The following is a 26281-nucleotide window of genomic DNA, read 5'->3' on the forward strand; positions in this document are numbered from 1 at the left end:
AGCTAAGGACATAGCTACGAAACTAGAAAGACAGCCAACCAATTGGGAAAAGATCTTTCCCAGCAACACATCAGACAAAGGCCTAATATCCAATATATATAGGAAGCTCAAGAAACTACCTCCTCCCAAACCAAATAAACCAAACACTAAATGGGCAAGGGAGCTAAGGAGAGACTTCCCAAAAGAAGATTTAAGAATGGCAAAGAAACACATGAGGAAATGCTCATCATCCCTGGCTATAAAGGAAATACAAATCAAAACAACTCTGAAATGCCATCTTACCCAGTTAGACTGACCAGTATTCTGAATTCAGACATCAAGAAATGCCAGACACACATATACAGTCTTAGGAGAAAATCACCAAGTTGTAACACCCAAGCACCTCTTCATATGTACATAAAATAATATACAGACTTAAACGAACTCCAAAGATAAGGAAACAAAGGGCCTTTTCTTAATTTGTCTATTAGTGTTATGATGACTGTATTCTTTACCTCACATACGGTGTACTCACTTTTCACTCCATGGGAAACGGGTGAAAATGTGCAGCGGAGCACACTGGCTGCCCTGGATATTGAGGACGTGAACTATGCAACTGGTGGGAGGAATGGGAAAGAATGAGGAAACAGATGACACTGCAAAAGGAAGGAAATTACATATTACCTGACGTATGTAAAGATACGCCTGCTGTATATCATCTCCAAAACAACAAAAAGTAATTAAATTATTTTTTAAAATAAAAAAGAAATTAAATAGTCAATTTGCAAACTAGCAGAAGATACATCTGAAAAAATCTGATACTTAACAGAACTTGTACAAATTAACACTAAAAAGATGAGCAAACCTCCTCCCTCCCAAATAAAGAAAACAGCACTTGAACACCGAAGAACACATGGGGGATGCCTAACATCACTGCTTAGCCCTGACCAAGACAGGTTCAGCATGAGAAAGCCAGTTACCATTTGGAGAAGAAACATGTAACATTTCATTTTCTGAGGGCCATTATGGAAACACAATGGGACACAGGAAGTATTGAGGGTGTGGAGAAGGAGGAACCCATGTGTAGCCTTACCAACAGGTAGAGATGAGAAATGATGCAGTCTCTGAAACAGTTACACTTTGAGCTGGGTGCCAATGGCTCATGCTTGCACAATCCTAGCTACTCAGGAGGCTGAGATTTGAGGGTCATGGTTCAAAGCCAGGCCCTCTCAGAGACTCATCTCTAGCTAACCACCAAGAAGAAGAAGTAGGGATGTAGCTCAAGTGGTAGAGCACTAGCCTTGAGCAAAACAAGCTCAGGGACAGCGGCTAGGCCCTGAGTTCAAGCCCCAGTACAAGCACACACACACAAAAGTTACACTTGGAGCTACAATAAGTTCCATGACTCCATCCGCAGTACATGCTCAAAACAGCAGCCAGGTCCACACGCTGACACACACAGCACCAGATCCACGTGCTGACACACACAGCACCAGATCCATGCACTCACACACACACAGCACCAGATCCACGTGTTCACACACATAGCACCAGATCCACGTGCTCACACACACAGCACCAGATCCACGTGCTCACACACACACAGTACCGGTCCACATGTTCACACAGCCGTCTCCCTGGCTCTGCTCAGAGCAGTGCTGCTCATGATGGAAAAAGGCAGAAACACTCAAACGCCCATGGCCTGGTGGGTGGGTGTGCACAGTGGAGGGAATCTGACTTTCCGCCCTTCCAGTGTTTCACAATGGGGGTTAAATGTCAGCACGGGAACCCTCGGGACACTCAACGCTATCGCCAAATGTCAGATTCTTTGAAAGCACCAACCCAGAACACCACACGCACACCTGGTCACGTATGCCCGGTTCCATGGCAGCTCTCGGATGGGCTGCCCGGGCTGCCAGGGCGGGGCGGGCGGGGCCGCTGCCTGTCTGTGCGTAGGGCGGGGTCTTCCAGGACGGGGGCCTGCAGGGCAGCTGGACACCCGCTGGACGTAGAGATAGCGAGTGTCGGGGTGGCCGCCGCCTCGGTCGGGCCTGGGCGGACAGTATCCCGCTGGTGCTGCTCGAGGCTGTGGAGATCGTGTGTCCCTTTGGGACTGGGTGGGGACACACAATTGTGGCCAGGCCTGGCCTGGTCACCTGATGTCAGGGACAGAGGCCGTAAAACCCAAGTGGGGGAGAACACACTAACGCTATTCACCCACCAAAAGGAAGTTAGGTAGTGGGACTGATACAAGACAATCAGCCTCAAAGCTGGGCGCTGGTGACTCACGCCTGTAATCCTAGCTATGCAAGAGACTGAGATCTTGGTTCAACGGCAGCCTGGAATGGGAGTTTAAGCCCCAGGACACACACACACACACGCACACACACACACACACACACACACACACAATCAATCTGGATACATGCTAAGTGGAAGCTCCCGTGCGGGGAGACCAGGAGGAGGGGGCTAGGGAGCAACCGCTCATGCCCACAGGACTTATTTCTGGAGCGACGAGTAGGTCGTGGATTGCTGTGGGAAGGGACGATCACTAGCAAGCGTGGAAAGCAACCACTCACAGAATGGGAAAGAACATTCGCAAATCATATGTCTGCTTTTTAAAAAAGCTCCACGGTATATAAAGAACACTTACAACTCAAGAAGAATAATTGATTCGAAATGAGTATGTGGAGAGGTTGGCATTCATTCTGCCCTGTTGATGGGAACGCGAAATGGTATGACTTGTGGGAAATGGTTTGGTGGCTTCTCAAGTCTGCAGGACTGGAGGGAGCTTTGTGGCTCAAGTCTGTAACCCTATCGCTGTTTGGGAGGCGGAGACCAGAGGATCGTGATTAGAGGGCAGCTTGGGCAGAAAGAAGTTCCTGAGATTCCATGCCAGCCAGCCCGGTGTGGTAGCTGGTGCCTTCATCTCTGCAGTTAGGGGCAGAGCCAGCCCGGGGATTGCTGGTCCAAGCCAGCCTGGGCATAAAGTGAGACCTTGTCTGGAAGCTTACTAACGCAAGAGGGCTGAAGGCAGGGACGGAGCCAGGGAGGGCCCCATCCCCACAGCACGCACAACAGCCAGAATATACCACCTGGCAACCTCAATTTTAGGCATAGATCCAGAACAACTCCACTGAAAGTGGAGCTCAAACAAATACTTGCTTGCCAGTTTCTGTATAGCATTATTCATAATCAAGAGGTGGAAGAAACTCAAATACCTACCAGCAGAAGAATGGAGAAGCAAATGTAGAGCATATATACAATAAAATATTACTCAGCCCTTCAAAAGGATGAAACTGACACATGCCTCCATGCATGGGCTCAGCAAAGCAAGCCCGTCACAAAGGACAAATGCTGTGTGACTTCACTTCCCTGAGGTACCCAGAGCAGCCAGACGTATGGGGGCAGAAGTAGAGTTGCAGTTCCTGGAGCTGGGGGAAGGAAGAACGGGATGCTGCCCTTTAATAGACAGAGTTGTTGTTTGGAATAATGACAAGGCCCTGGATGCAGATGGTGGTGGTGACTGTACAACTTCCTAAGCCATTAGCACCATGCCCTAATGTCTAAACTTTCATACATAAACATTGGTAAAGTTGCTGGACACCAAGGCCTCAGGCCTGGAATCCTAGCTACTCAGGAGGCCTAGGTCTGAGGTTTGAAGCCAGCCAGAGTTTGAAAGCCCATGAGACTCTTATCTGCAATCCACCAAAAAAGGTGGAAGCAGAGGCTCAAATGGCAGAGTGCTAGCCTTGAACGGAAATGACAAGTGAAAGTGTGAGGCCCCGAGTTCAAGCCCCAGTACCAACACCACACACACACCTAGAGCAAGGGAAGAAGTAAATAAATAGCAACACCATGTTTGGTTCATGGGTCAGGGTTGTAGCATACTATGAAGATGCCAGTCCTGCTGGGCACAGGTGGCTCACACCTGCCATCCTCGCTACTCAGGAGGCTGAGATCTGAGGATCACAGTTCAACGCCAGCCTGGGCAGGAAAGGCTGTGAGACTCTCATCTCCAATGAAGCACCAGATAATGGGAGGTGGAGCAGTGGCTCAAAGTGGTAGAGTACTAGCCTTGAGCTGAAGAGCTCAGGGACCATGCCTAGGCCCTGAGTTCAAGCCCCACACTGATTAAAAAAAAAAGTAAGGAGGAAGAGGAGGAGGAAGAGGAGGAGGAAGAGGAGGAGGAGGAGGAGCCATTCCTGCACCCCATTCTGTGCAGATTCAACGCAATCACACTCAAACCCACAGCAGGAAATTTCCCTTTCAGAAGTCATCACACTGGTTCTAAACTTCGTGTGGAAAGATAAAAGAGCTCGAGTGATAGTCAATAAGCGAAGTGCTCGAGACCCTGAGTTCAATCCTCAGCAGAGCGAGGATTCACGGGGTGCAAAGGACTGACTACACAGCCACACTGCCCGGAGAAGCCAAATGTAAAAACACAGGTGTGTGCTTGCACACCTGTGGCTGCTGAGGTCAGATGAAGTGGTCTTTGAGGAGAGAAAGCAGTGTAGCAGCAGCTGCCGCAAGGCACAGGTAGACGGTGATGTAGGGACTTCCCGGACCCCCCGGGGGCTAACTGGGTCTACTTGTGTAGGTTCTGTGGTGTAGACACAGAATGTGCACACTACACATCCAAGAAGTGTGCATCCCACTGTATGTTACCACAACCTCCATGAGACAAATAGCTGCTAGGGACAGAAGTCAGGCTTTGGCTGCCTGGGGTGAGAACTGGGTGGAAGGAGAGACCAGGAACTTTCTGGAATGATAGAAATGTTGGTTTCTAGTGTGGAATATTCAAAACCCTGTAGAACACAACTCAGAAAAATTATGTGAACGTATTGCATGTGAACAACATAGTAGTGTAAACTATAAAATACTGTTGCCAAAAGAGAACAGTAAAGCCATCAACCTTGAAAACTCTGCATGCATGCACGCCTGTGTGTGTGTGTGTGTGTGTGTGTGTGTGTGTGTGCGTGCCTGCCTGTACTGTGGCTTGAACTCAGGGCCTCAGGTTCTCACTTGGCTTTTCCACTCAAAGATGACACCCTACCGCTTGAGCCACACCTCTACTTTCAGCCTTTGCTTTTTATTTTTTGCTAATTAATTGGAGATCAGAGTTTCTCTGGTTTGTCTGTTCTGGCTGGCTTTGAACTGGGATCCTCACATCTCAACCTCTTGAGTAGCTAGGATCACGGGTGTGAGGCACCAGCACTTGGCTAAATCTTTCATATTCCCAAACTATCTGTTCACCCGCTGGGCCCTGCTTCCCTCCCGCCTGGCAGCCTCGCTTCTGCATTCTGTCTCCCTTACAGCAGAGCCCCGGTGGCTAGCTGCTTACCCTGAGCCCTTGAGGCTCTCCCAGCCTGTGCTCAGTCAGAATCACCTTCCTTTGTAAGGTGGAATCATATCCCCCATGTCGGCCATACTGTTTGGGCACACGTGGCTGCCTCCAACTCCTCCTATGGCTGAGCAAACATGACAGCTTTCTCTTTTTACAAATAAGAAAGCAGATTCACACCCGTGATGCTAGCCAGGAGGCTGAAATTGGAGGAACAGGGTTTGAAGTCAGCCCAGGCAAATAAGTCCATGAGACTCTTCTCTCCAGTTAACCAGCAAAAAGCCAGAAGCAGCTCCATGGGTGGAGTACCAACCTGGAGTGAAAAAAACACAAAAGGGGCTGGGAATGTGGCCTAGTGGCAAGAGAGCTTGCCTTGTATACATGAAACCCTGGGTTCGATTCCTCAGCACCACATATATAGAAAATGGCCAGAAGTGGCGCTGTGGCTCAAGAGGTAGAGTGCTAGCCTTGAGCAAAAAGAAGCCAGGGACAGTGCTCAGGCCCTGGATGCAAGCCCCAAGACTGGAAAAAAAAAAAAACCACAAAAACTAAGGGACAGCACCCAGGTCCTGAGTTCATACCCCAGTACCAGGAGAGAGAGAGAGAGAGAGAGAGAGAGAGAGAGAGAGAGAGAGAGAGAGAGAGAGAGAGAGAGAGAGAGAGAGGAGAGGGAGAGGAGAGAGAGAGAGGAGAGAGAGAGGAGGAGAGAGAGAGCGGAGAGAGAGAGAGAGCGGAGAGAGAGAGAGAGGAAGGTGGAGGGAAGGAGGGAAGGAGGGAGGGGGAGGGGGGGAAAGAAGGAAGGAAGGAGATAGAAATGGAGAGAGAGAGAGAGAGAGAGAGAGGAGAGAGAAGAGGAGAGAGAGAGAGGAGAGAGAGAGAGAGAGAGAGGAAGGAGAGGAGAGAGAGAGAGAGGAAGGTGGAGGGAAGGAGGGAAGGAGGGAGGGAGGGAGGGGGGAAAGAAGGAAGGAGATAGAAATGGAGAGAGAGAGAGAGGAGAGAGAGAGAGGAGAGAGAGAGAGGAAGGTGGAGGGAAGGAGGGAAGGAGGGAGGAGGGAGGGGGGAAAGAAGGAAGGAAGAGATAGAAATGGAGAGAGAGAGAGAGAGAGAAGAGGAGAGAGAGAGAGAGAGAGAGAGAGCAGAGTAGCACCGCAGGCTATCTTTTGCCACTTTGCCCTCCTTCCCTGCCTTGACCCTGCAGCGCAGCGGGCCAGAGGCCTTTCAGAGGTCAGTGCAGGACAGAACATGATGCCAGGCAGCACTAAGTTTTAACAGTGACCCTGGCTACACAAAGCTCGTGCTTTTCCAAACGCTACTGCGAGTGAGCTGTGGCTCCCATGCCCGGCTCTGCTTGGGCAAGGCAGCGATTCCTGGCCCTGTTGGCTCCTCCAGCTGCCCTCTGCCCCACTGAAAGTAGGGCAGAAAGCCCTGGCAAGAGGTGAGGAGCGACCATGAGCCAGCAGGGCACAGCCCGCATGGCTGGCGACTCGACTAGGAACCACAGCTTTAGCGTCCTAAGTGGCTACAGTAGTGGTGAACTAGACGGATGAGCTGCTTGTGGAACTGACTGGTTTTCTCCTGGCTTGCTGCATATAGATTCTGTCAGTAGGTAAGTTAGACTGAGGAATCCTGGAAGTATACAAACACATCGGTCGGTTTACAAGCTTGTGCTTTCTTTCTAAAACTCTGGAAAAAATGAAGTGGGGCTCGTGGAGCCTAATGTTTTGGGCTTTTCAGAGCCTGCCATAACAGGCTCTGCATCTGCAGTAAGGCTGTCAGGTTTGCTTGCCCTGAACACAGTCCCTGCACACAGTCCCAGGCTGAGTACACGCACAGCTGGAAAAGACCTTGCTCCATGTCTATCCTCAGGACCAGATGAAGAACGCATCTTCCTTCAGCCATGGGCTCTAGGGGTTAATCTTCACACTGTCTCCAGAATACAGCTGAGGGTAGTGGCCTTAGCTTCATATATGCAAGCTCTGGGCATATGGTCTTGAGAGAAACAGGCTCCCTACTTCTTTGTGTGTGCTAGTATCGAGGCTTGAACTTGGAGCCTAAGGCTTTTTCCTTTCTCACTCAAGGCTGACACTTTACCACTTGGGCCATAGCTCCACTTCTGACTGTTTGCTGGTTAATTGGAGATAAGAGTCTCATGGATGCTTTCTGTCCAGACAAGCTTTGGACCTTGATCCTCAGATCTCAGCCTCCTGAGTAGCTACGATTACAAGTGTGAGCCACTTGCTCCTGACATAACTCTCTCTGACTTCTTTTTATTTACTCTAAAGCAAGCTCTGAATCTCTCTCTCTCTCTCTTCTCTCTCTCTCTCTTTCTCTCTCTGTTGTGTGGTACTGGGGTTTGAACTCAGGGCCTCATACTTGCTAGACAGGCATTCTACCACTTGAGCCATGCCCCCAGCAAACCACAGATCTTGAATGTTGCATCGAATCACTTTCTAGTTATCAATTGCCTTTGGATTCTTCCATTTAAAATGTCTGTTTTAGATCCTTGTACGGCTTTGGAGGGGACTTGCCATCAGGCATGCTGTTTTTCACTTCCACCTAGGCCTATTTAATTTGACACGAATTTGCTCATCCTTTCCCAAATGGAGATCTGACCGTTGCTTTGGGAAGTTCTTTGTTGCGGGCCACTCCGGGGTCCTCGGTGTAGATCAGGAAGCCCTGTGGCCTGCCAGCATGCTGAGTCTGGAACGGGACCTACCTCCCCAAATGCCAGCCATGATTAACACCTCTCCTCTCACTACAAAGCCTCCTCCACCTCCCCACCACTTCCCTGATGATTCTGAATTTACCATACATGTTCAAGGCGACTGAGTGTCATTCATGCAACTTACGTGCTCGGACGTGCTTCTCTTCTTCCATCTAAATGCTTGCTATTCATCCTTCAAGATCTGGTACAAAAGTAAGTTCTCCTATAAACCACCTACCCACAATCGCCTCAACAGATCACATAATTCCTCTTTGTCTCCTACCATTTGGGGGTGAACGAATTTCCTTCTTTGTCTTTTTCTTATTAAATTTCTTTTTCCTGTCCTGGGGCTTGAACTTTGGGCCCAGCCGCTGTCCCTGAACCTCTTTGTACGCAAAGCTAAGACTCCACTACTCGAGCCACACTTCCAGCTTTTTCTGGATAGTTTACTGGAGGTAAGAGTCTCACTGACTTTTCTGCCCAGGCTGGCTTTGAACTGCGATCCTCAAAATCTCAGCCTCCCCCATGGCAGGTATGAGCCCCCAGCGCCGGGCTGGAGTTTTGATTTCATAGCCTTCCCTTTAGTCATGGCCTCTGCCCACAGCAGGGCCTGGAACAGATCAGCCCGGCTGCGCTGCGCAGTTCGCCATCGTGCCAGCAGAGGGTGCACCGCGCTCGGAAAGCAGCTCCTAAGCCTCCAGCCCAGCAGGGCGGCCGGCACCTCCACACCCAGGCCTTCAGGACACCGAACCCCCGGAGGGCAGGCTGGGCCTGGGCCCAGGCCTTGGCCTAGATAGGTGACAGGAGGGGCCCGTGGTTTGTTTACTTTGTGCTAGCACTGGGGCTCGAACTCAGCTCTCAAGCTCTCACTCACTCTCCCACTTAAGAAACACCCCAGTCCTAGTGTGTGGCTGGCTAGTGGGAGATGAGTCCTGGGGATGTACCTGCCTGGATTAGCTCTCCAAGACAGATTTTTCTGGTGTAGAGCACGTTCAGCACGCCCGCAGCGTGACAGTAGATGGATGCCGGGCGGTTGGCACAGGGGATTCGTAAGGAAGTGCCCCTCTTGTTCCATCTGAGAGGCCCCGGGAGACACAGGCACAGCCCCCCACCCCCACCCCCCGGGGGAGCACCGTGGATCCGATCTCTCTGCCTGAGAGGACAGCCCTGTCACATGACAGGTGCATCAAGGATGAAGTTCTTTCTCTGAGCCACCCCGCACCTGCTGCCCGCATCTCCTTACAGAGTCCATGAGCACGATCTGTCTTCAGCCCCAGGCCTGGGCTGTTCCGCCTGCTGTCCCAGACCCCTGAGGGGACCCCACCCCTCCTGACCTCCCGGCCTTCCCCAAGATGCCTTTCCCATACCACCCCTGTGCCTGGTGATGCATTTCCCCACCGCACCCAGGCCTGGCCTCCCCCATGATGCATCTCCCCCCACTGTACCCAGGCCTGGCCTTCCCCCATGATGCATTTTCTTACCACACCCAGGCCTGGCCTTCCCCCACAATGCATTTTCCCACCACACCCAGGCCTGGCCTTCCCCCACAATGCATTTCCCCACTGCACCCAGGCCTGGTCTTCCCCACAATGCATCTCCCCCCACCGCACCCAGGCCTGGCCTTCCCCCATGATGCATTTCCCCACTGTACCCAGGCCTGGCCTTCTCCCACACTGCATCTCCCCCCACCGCACCCAGGCCTGGCCCTCCCCCATGATGCATTTCCCCACCACACCCAGGCCTGGCCTTCCCCACAATGCATTTCCCCCCACTGCACCCAGGCCTGGCCTTCCCCCATGATGCATTTCCTCACCACACCCAGGCCTGGCCTTCCCCACAATGCATCTCCCTACTGCACCCAGGCCTGGCCTTCCCCACAATGCATTTCCCCACCACACCCACGCCTGGCCTTCCCCACAATGCATTTCCCCCCACTGCACCCAGGCCTGGCCTTCCCCACAATGCATTTCCCCACCACACCCACGCCTGGCCTTCTCCCATGATGCATTTCCCCAGCACACCTGTGCCTTTCCTCTCCAGCCATCTGACTGGCTGTTCTGGGCTCCTTGTCTAATCATCTTTCTAACATCCGGCTCGTGCATCCTCGCCGTGTTTTGCCCCTGCCATCCCCTCGCCCGGTCTTGCCCCGCTGTCCCCTCAACTGGCCGGCCCTGCTCCAATGCCTCACTGGATGCCACAGGTCTCAGCCCGGCCCCAGCAAGACTTTCTGCTCACCGACAGCCATGCTGAGATGGCACGTGGCCCAGGAGGAGCCACGCGTGGACCAGCGCATCACATGTGGCACGCCAGTGTGTCCGCTTAGCATCACCTCCTCACACGCCCCCACTCCACAGCCCGTGTCATTTCCTCCTGATGGCCTCTGCCTGCCTCTGGACTTCCAGTTCAGATCGGGGTCTCTCCGGTGCATGGTCTCTCCGTGATGGCGGCCACGCCTTGTTGGGTGGTGTAGGCTCTGGGGTGTCTCACTGGAGGCCCTATTTGGACACTGCCATTGTGGCTGGATCACAGTCACCCTCTGTTTCGCACCCTTGAGTCCTCACGGCTCGTCTTGCCTCCTCCTTGCATCTGTGGCTCCTGGTCTCTGTTCCTGGGGCTTTTGCTGGTGGGGGGAGGAAGGGGGAGGGGCTGAGAGTTGTGGAAGGAAACACACTCAGTGCTGGGTGAGCCTTGGCCAGGAGCTCCCAAAGCCAGTGGCACGGACACTGAGATGTTGCTTTCTCATAGCCTCTATAGTAGTGTTTTTGGGGGTCTCAGCATCACCCCATCCTGAAGCCTGCAGGAGCAGGAAGAGGAAGCCTGCACCCAGAAAGTGCAAAGCGGCTAGGGTAAGAGGCTCTGAGCTGGTCTTCTGTTTAGTTCTTTCAGCGTATGCCCTTCCTGGAAAAGCCTGACACACACACACACACAAACATACACACGTGCACACACACATACCATCTCACGTGCTCCACAGTCCTGGAAAGAGCACGGCATGACCATCTTGGAGGCCTCAGGGTTTCATCCACAAGCAGTGCGGCCTCCCGGCTCCACTGCCTCCCCCATCAGCTGCTGGGGCCCCGAAGCCCAGCCTGGCTCCCGAGAATTCATTCAGACGGGCTGGGAAATCACCCCATCTTGCTAAGCCTTTAACCTCTGCTCTCTCTATACTTTGCCTCCATGGGAAAAAGCATAAAGATGAACGTGGCCCCTGAGCTGGGGTAAGCAGTTGGCTTCGGTCCGAGTACGGATGGAAGAAGTGACTGTGAATGGTTTGATAACTCAGGCAAAACACCGGTGAGCTGTGGTGCAGCCCGGAAACTTTACTACCTTTCTCCAGCAGCTGAGCTATCTCAGACAACTATGGGAGATGCCACAATCCTTTAACTTTGTGGTGTGTGTGTGTGTCCTGGGGCTTGAACTCTGGGACTAGGCACTGTCATGAGCTTTTGTGTATAAGGCTAGCATTCTACCAGGACATCCATAGCTCTACCTCCAGCTTTTTGGGTGGTTAATTGGCAGTAAGGATCTCACAAGCTTTCCTGCTTTGGCTCCTGAGTAGCTAAGATTATAGGTGTGAGCCATCAACACCCCGGAGAATGATCTTTTGTCTAGCAAGTACAAGGTCCTGACTTTAAGCCCCAGTGCAGAAATAAAACACCTCCAAATACTGCAAAACAACAAACCATCTGACATCTTGCCACAGTTTCTGGTACTTTCCCAGGTGGTATCCTATGATAATCTCCCAACAGCCCTGTGAGATGGGCAGGCCAGGCCCTTTGAGACATACTTCACTGAAGACCATCAGGGAAGGCTGATGGCCTCTCCAGGTGGCCCCGCGCCTTGTCTGGGTAGTGACAGGCACAAGGACAGACACTTTGTCACTTATTTGGCGCTAGATGATAAAGGTTCAAAGCATCTGACAGCTTCTGTCCACAAGTTGCTTTGGTGTGGCTGCTGAAATAACGGGGGACCTCTGGGCAAGAATATGGGAGTCCGCAAGAGGCTCCGGGTGAGGACAGATCCGGGCATCAAGCTCCACAGCAGTGATGAAAGCGGCTGAGGTGACGCAGCGAGCGGCTTGCTGACTGAGCACCACCAAAGCCAGCTGGCACGTGCCACTCCTGGCAGCCCCGCCAGCAAGCTCCCTGCCAGCCCGGCCTGGGGCTGTTCTGGAGCAGCGAGGATGCAGGGGAGGCGTTTGCTTCAGCTGCCCAGCCGCCCTTGGGCAGCATGTTCCCACAGGGAGCAGTTCATTCAGTCAGACCTCCATAAACACCCATGAGCTAAGAGGTGCGTGTGCCAGGAGCCCTGCTTCCTGCCTGAGGCTGAACTGAGAACCATCATTTGGAGCCAGCCAGGGCCAGAAAGTCTGCGGGACTCTCATCTCCTACTAACCACCTAAAAGCTGAAAGTGGAGCCGTGGCGCAAGTGGCAGAGTGCTAGTTTAAAGCAAAAGAGCTCAGGGGCAGTGCTCAGACCCTGAGTGTCAGCCCCAGCACTGGCACCAAAAAAGAAAAAAGAAAGTAGCAGGCATCTTCTCATCGTTGTCAATATTATAAAATGCATGTTGAAAGGCTCCACTTTCAGGGAGCATTTCTACAGTTTGTTACTAGAAACGCCGCTGATTGTGTGTGTAGAGAGTTGGAAGCCACGAGGAGGCTCTGTGCTCTCTCCTGAGCGTGAAGCTGGCTGTTGGTGTTGCTCTGAAGCTCCTGCCGTGTGCCCTGGGTGATCGCCCTTCTTCTCCTTTGGGGAAGTAAGAGGGGTGGTCTCGTGGCTTTGGCCTGGAAATGCAGCCGGGCGCGGGGCAACTGCCCAGTGCGCATGCGGCCCGGCCCCCTGGCCAGCCCCGGAAAAACGTGCTAAATAACCCCCGCCAACCCGTCCAAAGGTGCTGCCTAAAAGAGTTAAGTCAACATGGCAAATTCGACTGTATCATATTACTTTTCCATTTCTTTTCCCTCCAATAAATGTAGGTTTTTCAGGGAAGGCTCCCTGGTACCTAACTTAAATGAGCACGGCGTCTCTGCACCGCTGCAGGAAGGCCCTCAGGGTGGCACGTCTGCGCATCTCTACTGTACACGCACCCAGGGGGTGTCCCTACACAGCCTGCAGAGGATCCGAGCCTCAGGGAAGACCTCACTTTCACCAGCCCCCCACCTTCCCACAGATTCAGTGTGGACGGTCACTGGAGAAAACCACGACAGATGTGTGTATGTCGTGTGTGCATGCACACAGGCGTGCATGAGCTCTGGGTCTTGGGGCTAGAAGTCAAGGCCTGGGTGCTGCCCTTGGGCTTTTTGTTCAAGGCTAGTGCTTCAAACACAGCTCCCCTTCTGGCTTTCTGGCGATTACCCGGAGCTGAGTCTCCTGGACTCTCCAGCCCCAGCTGGCTCTGCACTGTAATCCTCAGCTCAGCCTCCTGAGTATAGGCAGGAGCCACTGGTGCCCAGCAACAGCTCATACCTCAGACACACTGCAGGTGCCCTCTATTTTCTGGATAAAGCGTACCCCAGTCCTATCTTAGGTCTAGTGGGGTACACAATGTCTCCAGGTCCCCGATTGAGCAGTGTGGCTAAGTTACCGTGTCTTGCAGCGGCCGCCCGTGGTGAATCCCTGAGATCCTTATCTCGTTAACCACCCACAGGCTGGAAGTGGATTGGTGGCTCAAGTGGCAGAGCAGGACCCTGAGAGAAGTTAAGAGACGGCACCCATGCCTGGAGTTCAATCTCCAGGACTGGCAGTGAAAAAGAACAACCCTCCTACAACTCCACCTTTTTTTGGAAAACTTGGTGAGGCATAAAAAGATGACTTAGAATTGTATCTGAAGGCATACACATATACATTCACAGACGTGTACATGTGTGTCCATGACTAATGATAGGACTATGGAGGAAAATGAGAGGTAAAAAGAATCATAGTGAATTCCAAAATATAGTGCAACTCTATATGGAGACAGAATATGGACTCTCAATGAAAGTGCATCATTAAGAGATGATGGAGGGGGGAAGAAACACACAAAGAAGAGTTATTCTCAGCAAAATGTAATACTTCATGTCTGAAATAGCATAAAGTCTTTGGTGTGATTCGAATACACTAACAAAAGGAACAGGCTGGGCTGGGCGCTGTGAGGATTAACATGGTCAATAATTTACTTGCATGCACGAGAACCGAACAATGAAACCTGCTGAACTTCTTTTAGAGGGGAGAGTGACAGAGGGGAGGGGCTGACCAATCTGCAGAGGGTACATGCATGGAAAAGCCACAAGGAAACTCTTCTTGTACGATTAATGTGTGCTAATTAAGAATGTGTTGGTAACACTCGTAAGCAGTGTGATTTCATGCTTGCTCAGTTCTGCTCCAGGCCAAGGCCCACAGTTCTTGGGTCACAGGGCAGACCTACGCTGCTCGGTCCTCCCGCTGCGGTTCTCGTGGAACATCGCTTATCTCAAGTGTGTTAACTAGTCTCATCTGGAAAAGCTGAGCTAAGGTGGCCATTTTGAAGCCCGTGGCTTGTCCCCTGTAACCTGTATGTGTGTAAGGTAGACATCCACAGAATCCATGCACTTTCACTCGTGAGCCCTAGTGCACACACAGGTGCAGTCTCTGACGCGAGTCCCCTCTCCCAGTCGTGACTCCCCAGCCCGCCCCCACGGCTCCTGTGGGGAAAGGCGGGCACCCCAGCAGCTGTCTCTGGCCTCTGAGGGGAGGAGGGCAAGGAAAGCAGCAATGGCACCGGGCAGAGCCCGGCCTGACCATGGCCGTCTCCAGGGCGGGCACTATTCTACGTGACAGGCAAGCAGGACAGAGCTGGGAGAAGCCCTCGCTGGAGTCCCATGGGATTATGGGAACAAAATGTTCCATTGCTGACCTAATATTTTAGCAGAAATAGAACTAGAAATAGAAATAGTGGTGGGGAGGGAACAACCCTCTGCCGCATGCACTCTGCCTGATGGTTCCACGTGAGAAGCACCCAGTGAACACCTGGGCCAGGAGCTCTGCTGGCGCTCCCCTTGGGGCTGGGACTCGGTGGGGCACTAGAACCATCCTGCTGAATGCCATGTGTTCACAAGGCTCTGCCAGGGATGGCCACGCCCCCAGCCCAGGGGGGTGGCGCCTGAGGCCAGAGAGCAAGTGCCCTGGCCTCCAGCCCGTGGCCAGGGACATGACACCCAGCAGCCCCTGGTACAGAAGGCAGCTCAGCTCTCCGAGCATGCGTGAAACACGTGGGGCTGACTGGCCACAGCGCCCCCACCACTCCGAGACCCATCTTTTTGCTTCTTGCCCACGGTGAGGTTCTCCCTTCAAGACTGCTCAGGTACCATCGCAGAGATGAAATTCTAGGGTTCAGGAACAACACGCCTCATCGGCGAAGCGGCTCAGGCCCTACCCTGGCCTGCCAATCCATAACATAGCCGGTGGGACCTGCTTACGAGTGGGATCGGTGTCACCTTGCACACGAGTGTGACAGAAAATTTCTGGAGACTGGCAATGGTCCCAAACCAGCTAAGAACACAGGTTCCACGTAGAGAATGGATTGCTAGAACGGACAGTTGGATGAGAGGGATGTGTGATTTCCAGTGGTGGTGAGCGGCTGAGACTGCAGGGTACATTCTGATTGCAGATGGCAAGCAAAGATGATGGGACAGAATAGACTAGAACTTGGCAAGGCAAATTTACTTCCACAGAAGGGCGTACCATCAGCTGAAATCCAGCAAGCAAGCACAGAGTGGGCTGCTGCTCCTCTTCTATCCCCAACACAGCAGGCCCTGCCCCTTTACCTGGATTGGTCAGACCCAGGGCTCAAAGTCTCTCATGATTGGCTAACAGCTAGTATTTGAAACAAGGACTGGGAGTTCTGCTGACAGGCTCTTAATAAACAAGAAAAGTGGTCAGCCTGGAGGACTCAACCAGAGTCCTGTGAGAAGAGTGACTTTCTTATGTTTAAAATTCAGAAAAGGAACCCGCTCATTAGTCAATTGCCTTCTTCTAATTACTCATTTAATTAACTCCCTTTCCTTAAGAGACACAAATCAAGGTCCAGAAGATATGTTACAATTGCTCTTCGTCAAAGTGATTGGCATTTCCGAGATGTGATGTGGAACTATTGGTTTTTCTGTGGCCTGTTCTATAAGATACTTTGGAGTTTAAGTTTTCTGTTTGTTGATAGTGGGGCTTGAACTCAGGGCCTAGGCTCTGTCCCCGAGCTCTTCTCCTCAAGGCTGGTGCTCTATCACTTTAGCCACAGCGCCGCTTCCGGTTTTCCAGTAGTTAACTGAAGATAAGAGTGTCCAGGACTAGACTTTCCTGCCATGGCTGGCTTTTAACCATGATCCTCCTGAATAGCTAGGACTGCAGGTGTGAGCCACCATTGAGGGCCGTGGAGTTTGAATATTAGCACGATAATTCCCATGGCCACTGTTAGAGTGCTTGCCCACAGTGGCAGACAAACAGTGCACGCTGCAATGTCACGCTCTGATGTGCAAGCCTCTCCAGGAGGAAGCGCCTTGTGGAGGTGAGGGGTCTGGGAAAGCAGCACTCCTGGAGCCAGTGGTAGGCAAGTGCTGACTTCCTCGTTTATTGCGTTCGGTAGTACCGCAGCAGGGAAGGCCTGAGAACAAGTCTGCTTTACCAGCAGTTCTAAAGCCTTAATACCTGAGATTTGCATTGGGGGGAGGGGAGGATGGGAGGCAATCAAGATCGGATAACTAATCTCTTGGAGGAGATTTGTGTTTGGCCCTGACAGAACATGTACTAACTTGCAAAAGGCCTGAAGAGACTAGAGAAGCCGCTAAGCACCAGGTCCCAGGGAAAGAAATGTGATTCAAAAGGTGAGCCACAGACTTTAGCACAACCCCTCCCTTTAGCATAGTGAGACATGGTCAGTCTGGGAGCAGTAGCGAGACACTCGCCCCAGAGCAGGAGTGAAACGCCTGACCCAGCACGCCGGCCACTGGGACGGTTCCCTTCCAGGAAGTGCTGCCACCTGCGGCCTCCCCGGAAAGCCCTTGGGTGCTCCTTGCTCTCTGCGTAGCTCACTTCTCGTCATCCCGCCCGTAGTTAATAGTCTGTAAGGCCTGAGCTATGAGCATCGCCATCTCTCGGGTGCCGGCGGCAACCACTCTGCAGGACATGAGGTCGAAGGGTCCGCCTGGAACAGATGGGACAGAACAGACACCTAATTAGTGGAACCGACCAGTTTTGTATGGTTGCTTGTCACACACGCTTGCATGTGTACACACACACACACACACGTGCGTGCACACACACACACAATAGGACTGCAATGGGTTCCAGGGTTTGCACCCCACGGTAGTTCAGTAGGGGGAACACAGTCAGCTGCGGCCCAGGTGATCCACAGCTGAGCTGCCTGTCTGTGTCCAGTGAAAGACAAAGGATGGAGGAGGCCGGGTGAGAAGAAGTCTATCCTCTGCGGTACTAGGCACACGGGTAACCGAGGCCCGGAGGAATGAAGGCTCTGCCCTAACTCAGTCACGTGTGGGGAGGGGGGGCAGGTCTGCCTTCCCCACGCCCTCCCTGGTTTCCTAGGGATGCACATGGGAGGCCCATGTGTCTCGGGGTGCTCACTTGGTCCTGGGTGGGCTGGTGGCTGCCGAGCTCACCTGAGGTGTCCATCACGATGCCTCCTGCCTCTCTGATGATGACTGTGGCAGCTGCCAGGTCCCAGCAGTGCAGGCCAAACTGGTAATAGGCATCAGCAGCCCCAGAGGCCAGGTGGCAGAGTGCCAAGGTGGAGCTGCCAATCACTCGGACTCTGCAAACAGTGAAGGAGAGCGGGCGTGGGCCTCCTCGGCGTGGCGTGCGTGCTGCCAGCCTGTGGACCCACTGCTAGGCATGCGCAGTACTCGGACCTGAGCCCCAGGGGGCTGCACAGAGCCCAGAGCCTCTCTGCCATGCCACCAGCATTCCGCACGCAGTCACAGGGCTGCAGGGCACGACCTGTACAGAGTCTGAGGTCTGACCACACAAGCATCATGACACTACAGTAGCGCTCTCGGGGTACATAGGTGTATAGGTGTGTGTGTGTGTGTGTGTGCATGTGGACATACGTGAAGAGGAGTCACTTCACTTATTAAATCTCGGGAGAAACCTATCAGAGTAAATCTTTTAAAACAAGTGCACCAAATAGTACTTGTAAGGAGCTCGAAGTCTCCGTCTCAGGAACCTGAGGGCAGAAATGGAGGGCGGGGGACAGAGCAGAGTATGGAGGGCAAACCTCAAGGGGCTCCTGGGCTGGGTGTCACAGCACCCCACCTGCCCCTCCTGTCTAGCCAGGGTGCTTGCCCTTCAATCCCCGGGGAGTGCTGAGAGGGAGTGGCCTAATCCTGTTCCCTCTGGGCCCCGGAATCCGTACCCGTGCGCCTTGGCATGAAGCAGACGCTCCATGTTGCTCAAGAACAGTGACAGTGTGGTGGGATCGCGTTTGGCCCCGATTTCCGTCAGGACCAAGGCCTTGGAGAGATCTGAAAGAGAAAATTCCCACCCGTGGAGAGATCAGGTCCCAGTTCTTGCAGAGCTGTCGGGGTCTGCCCAAAGCAAGCCTCAAGCCCAGTCTACCACTGCCTGAGAGCAGGGGTGTGTGCGGCTTATCTCTGCTAGCTGAACCGGGGAGCGAGCTGTGGGAGGAAGCGAGGGCTTCTGCTGGAGCCCTCTGGCGTCGGGGAGGAGCTGGTCCTCCCAGCCCCTCTTCTCCAGCACGTGACGCCGTGACTTAAAAAAAGGACCATTCTTCAGGCAAACACAAAATGACTCCACAGGGGAGCCTGGGACATTCCGAGGGAAATGCCTTTCCTCCTGAAGGAGTGTGATGCAGACCCATCCCTAAGCGCACGGCGGCGCAGCACCCATTGTCTGACACACCGGCATCAAGGCTGAGCTAACACTGTGTCCCCCGGGGATGAGGGGGGCGCGGCACCCGGCGGACACCGGCCCTGAGCGGCCATGCCGCCCGTGCCAGGACCACAGGGGGAACACGGGCGCACCAGGTAATGGCTGTGGACCTCACGGCCAGGAGCCAGTGTCTCCTCCCTCAGCACAAACGGAGATGCTGCTTTCCTCCAGGGGGAAAAGCTTTTGATAAAAAAAAACCCCACACCCACGGACAGGCACAAGAGGTCTCCACAAAGAGTCACTGAGTGAATGAATGCTGCCCTTAAATTCAGCATCCAAGACGAGCGGCCGGGGCCCTGGGGACAGAGCTACTGCCTGGCACGCAGGGGGTCCCGATTCACGGTCTAGCAGAGCAAATCAAGCACTATTATATGACAGCTGTGATGTTAACTCATGGAAAGAACTGGTGGGCTGAGTAAGAATTTGACTGGATAATCTAAGAATAAGATACTATGTACAACACTTTCTGGAAGGAAAAATCTGAATTTTTAGTTTAAAAATATTTAAGCTATTAAATAATAAGAAATAAAATAGTTTAAAATATTTTACTTAAAAAATATTATTTTAGCCACCTGCTCATGCCTATAATCCTACATACTCAGGAGGCTGAGATCTGAGGATTGTGGTTCAAAGCCAACTTGGGCAGAAAAGTTCTCATGAGACTCTTATCTCCAACTAACCACCAAAAAGCTGGAAGTGGACCTGTGGCTCAAAGTGGTAGAGCGTCAGCCTTGGGCACAAAAGCTTGGGGAGCACGCCCAGGCCTTGAGTTTAAGCCCCAGGGCTGGGGTAGGCATGTGCACACATGTGCATACACACACACACACACACACAATTTTTTTTTTAAGTTTGTGAGAGCCCATCTTTCCATGTGGTGCATGCCTGTAATCCTAGGGATACAGGAGGCATAAGTAGGAAGACTTCTATCTAAGGCTGGTCCCAAGAAAACAACCACAGACCCTATCTATCTGAAAAATAACTAAAAAGAGGGCTGGGCGTTTGGATCAAGTGATAGAGAACCTGCCTTGCGGGTGTGAAGCCTTGAGTTCAATCCCCAGTACTGCTTCCCTCTCAAAATATTTTATTTTGGAAAACAATGTATTGTATTTGGGAAGGCCTATTAAATTAGGAAAACAGAAACTGGACTCACCAAAGAATAAATGCAGATGACCAACAAGCCAATGAAAGCATGCTCCATGTTACATCACAAGGAAACGTAAATGTACGAACCGGTGAGACCCCAGAGCACACAGGTTAGAATGGCCAAAACCCAGAACACTGACAACCCCAAACACAAGTAAGGGTGTGGAGCAACAGGAAGACTCCTTCCCCGCTAGTGGAAATGTCAACTGGCACAGCCACTGTAGAAGACAGACAGTTCTCACAGATCAAATGTCCTGTCTCCATCTGACCCAGAAGCTGTGCTCGTTGGCTCTTCCTGAAAGGAGTGGAAGCTTAGGTTTCTGAACCAGAAGTCTCTATGCAAACGGTTACAGCAGCCTTATTTGTAACTGCACTAATGCGGAAGCAACCAAGATGTCCTATAGTAGGGAGGTAGAGGCAGAGAGCGGCCCAGGAGATAGGAAGTATTGTTCAGTACTCAGACACTGGAGCTCTCAAGTGATGAAAAGACACAAAGAAAAGAAAATGCCCCAATAGCGAGAGGTTCAGAGGTTGCCCAGGGCCGTGGAAGAAATGCACAGGAGGACACAGAATTTTTAGGGCAGTGAACTCTTCTATGGTACATAATGATAAATTCGAACGTATAACACCAGAAGTAGATTCTACTATCAGCTACAGTGAAACTTCTATATTAACGCACCTTCAAAGGAACTTTCCCTTCTGTTTCAGTGAATACTTCTTGGAGAAAACTGAGCATGCCTGAAGTTATTCCTGCCTGCTATTTTAACTTTTCTTCTTTAAAGTGATGCTGAGGTTTGGCTGGGCTTGGAACTTGTTGAGGCGGGCGCCCTGCCACTTGAGCTATGTAGGCCCCAGGTAGCAGACTTTAACCTTTCCAAATCCACTCCAACAAAATAGAGGAAAAATAGAGGAAAAACTCAAACTACAGACATCTACAAACAAAAACTATAGCTGGGTGCTAATGGATCACTCCTATAATCCCAGATACTCAACTGGCTGAGATCTGAGGATTGAGGTTCAGGTTCAATGCCAGCTCAGGTAGGAAAGACGGTGAGACTCTATTCTCTAATTAACCAGCAAAAGGCCAAAAGTGGAGCTGTGGCTCAAGTGGTAGAAGTGTTAGCCTTGAGCAGAGAAACTAAGGGATAGCATCCAGGGCCTGAACAGAGAGTCAGGTGTGTACGCACACGTGCAAAATGACAACAAAAATGGAAAACTAATCTGCTGGGTGGGCCACATAGCCTTAGACGCTTGTAGAAAGAAATAGAAGCATTGAGTGTCTGTTGGATCCACAAAAAGGAGAATCTCAAAATCACAGCAGCCACTAGACACCGTGTGGGCCATACAGGTCCCTGGCGTGGGCTACTCTCAAAGGACAGAGCCAATCAAGCCTGTGACCTCTCACAACTCACTTCTCGAGGCTCCCCTAAGGGCAGGCTTAGCACTGAGCAGACTCTGGTAGGAATGAATTCTAGTCACTGGAAGGAAGTAGCGGGCAAAAGAAATAGATGCAGGGAAGGATGAGGGAGAACAAAGTGAAACAACAAAACCAAGAACAAGGCCTATTTCTGGAACATTCTACAGAAACAGCAAAAGAGGGTGCTCTAGAGCCAAACACATAAGGTGTCCTTACACATAAGGTGTCCACACACACTGGCCTCCAAGTCTCAAAACTCAGGACCATAAAATCCACGTAAAAGTACCTGCAATGAATCATGGTTGGATCACATAACCAACTCTAAGGGAAGAAAAGAATAAGGCTCAAAGCAACGTCTCTACAGTCAATAAAAGAATGCCTAAAAATATTTATTCTTAAAACTTAAGTAGCTTTATGTAATAAAAAATTCCATGACAAATCGCATACTTGGGAGGCTGAGGATGAGAGGACCACCAGCCTGGGTTTGAGACCAGGTTGGGTAGAAAAGTGTGCAAGAGGGCTGGGGATATAGCCTAGTGGCAAGAGTGCCTGCCTCGGATACACGAGGCCCTAGGTTCGATTCCCCAGCACCACATATACAGAAAACGGCCAGAAGCGGCGCTGTGGCTCAAGTGGCAGAGGCTAGCCTTGAGCGGGAAGAAGCCAGGGACAGTGCTCAGGCCCTGAGTCCAAGGCCCAGGACTGGCCAAAAAAAAAAAAAAAAAAAAAAAAGAAAAGTGTGCAAGATTCCCTCTCCACTGAGAGCTGGGTGTGCACCCGTTGTCCCAGCTATAACAGGAAGCCTAAGACAGAGAGGGACAGCTCACACAGGCATTCAGACAAGAAGTGAGACCCTATCTCAAAAATTACCAGTGCTCCAAAAAGGAAATGCAAATCAAAACCAATCTTAGCAATAAGATTGGGTGAGATTTCCCCGTTAGGCTGGTCCGCATTGAGAATATGAACAATAGCAAAGGCAGCAGGGGCCGTGGGGGGAGGAGAAGGCCCCTGCTCACATTTGGTGGGATGTAAGCTGAGTGCAACCACTCTGTAAAGTGGTCTGGAGATTCTTCAAAAAACTAAGCATAGAAATTCCCTATGATCCATACCACTCTTGGGCCTCTTACAAGTCAAGATTCAGTAAGGACATTCATGCTCATACCACATTCATGCTCATTACTGCACGATTCAGAATAGCCAAGTTATAGAAACGACTATATGCTCTACAACAGATGACTGGACCAAGAAAATGTGGTACATATACACAATGGAATTTTACTTATCTGTTAGAATAATATTATGTCATTTGCAGGGAAATTGATGAACCTAGAACAAATCATGTTAAGTGAAGTAGGCCAGGCGCAAGAGACAATTGGCACGTTTTCTCTCATATGTGGAAGCTACATCTAAAATACAAGCACACATGATAATATATTCAGGGTTTTACACATACACAAATATACACACATATACACAAAAACTGATTCAAGGATGGTATACTTAGGAGAGGAGTCCAAAGGGGTAACTGCTCTGAACAACTAATGAACTATCTAAAAAAATGAATACCAGGAAATGGAAACATGTTTGGGTGGGAGGGCAAAGGGAGGGGTCACATGAATGAAAGAAGGAAAGGTGAGCAAACACAGTCATTGTATTCAATGTACAACATGTAAAAACTGAACTATATGGCCCAGGAATGTGGCTTAGCGATAGAGTGCTTGCCTAGCATGAAGCCCTGGGTTCGATTCTTCAGTACCACATACACAGAAAACGGCCAGAAGTGGCACTGTGGCTCAAGTGGCAGAGTGCTAGCCTTGAGCAAAAGAAGCTCAGGTAGCCTTGAGCACAGAGAGGCTCAGGGACAGTGCTCAGGCCCTGAGTTCAAGCCCCAGGAGTGAAGGGAGAAAGAAAGAAAAAAAGAAAGAAAGAAAGAAAGAAAGAAAGAAAGAGAGAAAGAAAGAAAGAAAGAAAGAAAGAAAGAAAGAAAGAAAGAAAGAGAGAGAGAAAGAGAGAAAGAGAGAGAAAGAACGAATGAACAAACTAGTTAACTTGAGGACGGGGAAAATGGAGGAGAATGACATTAATCAAATGTATTGTACTCAAGACCTGATACATGGATTGTAACCTCTTTGCACAACTACTTAATGAAAAAAAAAGGGCCAGTTCAAAAAGAGGGCTAAAGGTGTGACCATGGTAAGAGCGCCTGCCTAGCAAATGTGAGGCCCTGAGTTCAAAACCCCAGAGTTTAGGGAAAAAAATGAGAAAATATTTCAGACAATGAACTAAAATGCTCATAGAATGAATAAGCATTACAGATTATACTTTGCAGTAAATATAAGATAAAAGAAGGAAACAAATTGAAGCAGTAAAACTGAAGAAAGCAAAATTAGGAGGGCACAGCACACTGGCTCACTCCTGTGGTCCCAGCTACTCGGGAAGCAGGGGTGGGAGGATTGCAGCTGAAGGCCAGCCTGGACAAGAGCTCACGAGACCCCATTTCAACCAAGAGCCGGCACAGTGGTGTGTGCCTACCACCCCAGTTCTATGAGAGGCTTACACAGAAGTATCCCAGCTGGCTTAAACAAAAACACAAGACCCCACTGGAAAAATAACCACAGAAACACATCTAAGAGAAGCAACAGGTGTGAATACAAAGACTTGAAATGGCAAACTATGTACCTAGCAACTCATAGACACTTCTCCGAGATATATATTAATAAAAATTACTAGACTCTAAAGAAAAAGAAACCAGTCTTTCGGTCACCCAGGGCAGAGAGTAGGTGAAAGAAAAGCAAACTGTCGCTGGGGGCAGTGGTGCGTGCTTAAGATCCCAGTACTTCGGTAGCGGAGGCAGGGGATAGTGAGTTCAAGCATGAATGAGCACAATGAGACACTATCTCAAAAATGAAAAAAATCAAGTTGTTTCCAAGCCTTCCAATAACATGAATTGCCAGAAGACATTGGAGTCAGTTTTAGACACCTGAGACAAGAATGGAAAAGTGGTGGCTTTTATGACCAGCAAAATGGACTTCCAAGTATTGAGCCACTGATAAGCTAGCTGTATGTATAACTGTATTAGATTCTTACAATTGTTCCTTTTGTTTGTTTTTGAGGCAGTCTTACCATATGGACCAGTTTGAGTCCTGGATCCTCTTGCCTCTGCCCCCCAAGTGCCGGGATTATAAGCAGGAAGCACTGTGCCGACCATCTCACAACCACTTTTACTGTGGTTCAGCATTTGCATGAGAACTGAGGTGTGACACAGGAGGCAGAATGAAGGCCGGAAGCCAGACCTGCCTGGCCCCCAGACCTTTCTATCCAGAGCACACAGTCACCTGCTGGACAGATCGGGTGACCAGGACTGACAATAACAACAGTACTGGGGTTTGATCTCAAGGCCTTAGGCTTGCTAGGCAAGTACTCTATTACTTGAACCCACACACCCATCCCATTTTCCTTTAGTTATTTTTCAAGCAGGATCTCATGTTTTTGCCCAGAACTGGCTTCAAACTGTGATCCTTCTGCCTAAGGCCTCCTGAGTAGCAGAGGCCTTAGGCATACCATCACCACTGAGACTGGGGTCTCATTAACTTTTTTTTTAATTTATTTATTAATTGAACGCAAATTTTTTGACAAGGTATTGTGCAAAAAGGGTACAGTTACATAGTAGGGCAGTGTGTACATTTCTTGTGATATCTTACGCCCTGTTTTTCTTTCTTTTCTCTAGGTCAGGTAGACATATATACAATACACAATGTACTAAGAACATAGACAGTAGCCATGTGGCCACGCCCAAGAAAGTTCGCCTAGGGCTTTAAATGCAATGTCAATATTAGACCATATGTCGACAGTAGTCTTATATGAACGTACAAACCTAGCTTTTGAGCTATTGTATTCCCCTGAGAGGTCAATTTTTGACCTTTATATGTTGAGTAATTGTTTGGTTTTAGTTACATACTGTTGGGTCGCTGCCCCAATCCTGTGGGGAATACTATTTGACAAACAGTTTTTGTTTCACAGACTTGGTCTCTACTGTCTCTGTCTCCCTTTGTTAACAGTCATATATCAGGGAGATCATGCCCCTTTGTTTTCTGTGTTCTAGGCTTGTCTTGCTCTTTTTTTTTTTTTTTTTTGGCCAGTCCTGCGCCTTGGACTCAGGGCCTGAGCACTGTCCCTGGCTTCCTTTTGCTCAAGGCTAGCACTCTGCCACTTGAGCCACAGCGCCACTTCTGGCCGTTTTCTGTATATGTGATGCTGGGGAATCGAACCCAGGGCCTCATGTATAGGAGGCAAGCTCTCTTGCCACTAGGCCATATCCCCAGTCCTCATTAAATTTTTGCCTGTGTTGACCTCGAACTTTAAATCACACCATGCTTTGGAATTAGAGGACCATTTAGAGTGGAGGACACAGAACAGTGGCGTCCAGAGAAATTGATGACCATAGGTGAACCGGAAACTACAGGCTGGCAGCTTCTTCCTGTCAGCTATAGCCCCAGGTGCTTACTAAAGGGGGCAGGAATAGTGGGAGCCGAGCCAGAGCCAAGCATCTGTGGACATGGGTCAGCACACCAGGAAGTCCTGTGTGAACACAGTTCAGTGTCAGAACCAGCAGACACACAAAGCCAAGTTCACCAGGCATGTCTGATGGCCTGCCTCCTCACCACTGCTCCCCAATTAGGCCTGGGTGGGTGCCTTCTGGAATGCATGGTTATAATTAATGCCTGTTTGTGCAGCCAAACCACACTCTGGGAGCAGAACCAGGGCAGGGCTGGGGGCTCTTCTG

General features: G+C 50.7%; 1 protein-coding gene and 1 non-coding gene across 2 annotated transcripts in view; one reads left to right on the forward strand and one right to left on the reverse strand.

Moving 5' to 3' along the window:
- Window positions 1-12598: 12598 nt before the first annotated feature.
- On the forward strand, window positions 12599-12805 carry LOC125364353. The gene has a single exon (XR_007213506.1). It is a non-coding gene; the product is annotated as a small nucleolar RNA U3 (small nucleolar RNA).
- Window positions 12806-15686: 2881 nt separating this feature from the next.
- Impa2 (inositol monophosphatase 2) overlaps window positions 15687-26281 on the reverse strand; it is a 36179-nt gene continuing 25584 nt past the window's right edge. The window contains exons 6-8 of the mRNA XM_048363142.1: window positions 18403-18511; window positions 17651-17802; window positions 15687-17178 (exon numbers count right to left, since the gene is read on the reverse strand). Of these exons, the coding sequence (XP_048219099.1) occupies window positions 17063-17178; window positions 17651-17802; window positions 18403-18511 (377 nt within the window). The 3' untranslated portion in view covers window positions 15687-17062. The remainder of the gene's footprint in view (window positions 17179-17650; window positions 17803-18402; window positions 18512-26281) is intronic.

The sequence above is a fragment of the Perognathus longimembris genome, chromosome 15 (genome assembly GCF_023159225.1).
Source record: "Perognathus longimembris pacificus isolate PPM17 chromosome 15, ASM2315922v1, whole genome shotgun sequence".
Taxonomy (NCBI): Eukaryota; Metazoa; Chordata; class Mammalia; order Rodentia; family Heteromyidae; genus Perognathus; species Perognathus longimembris.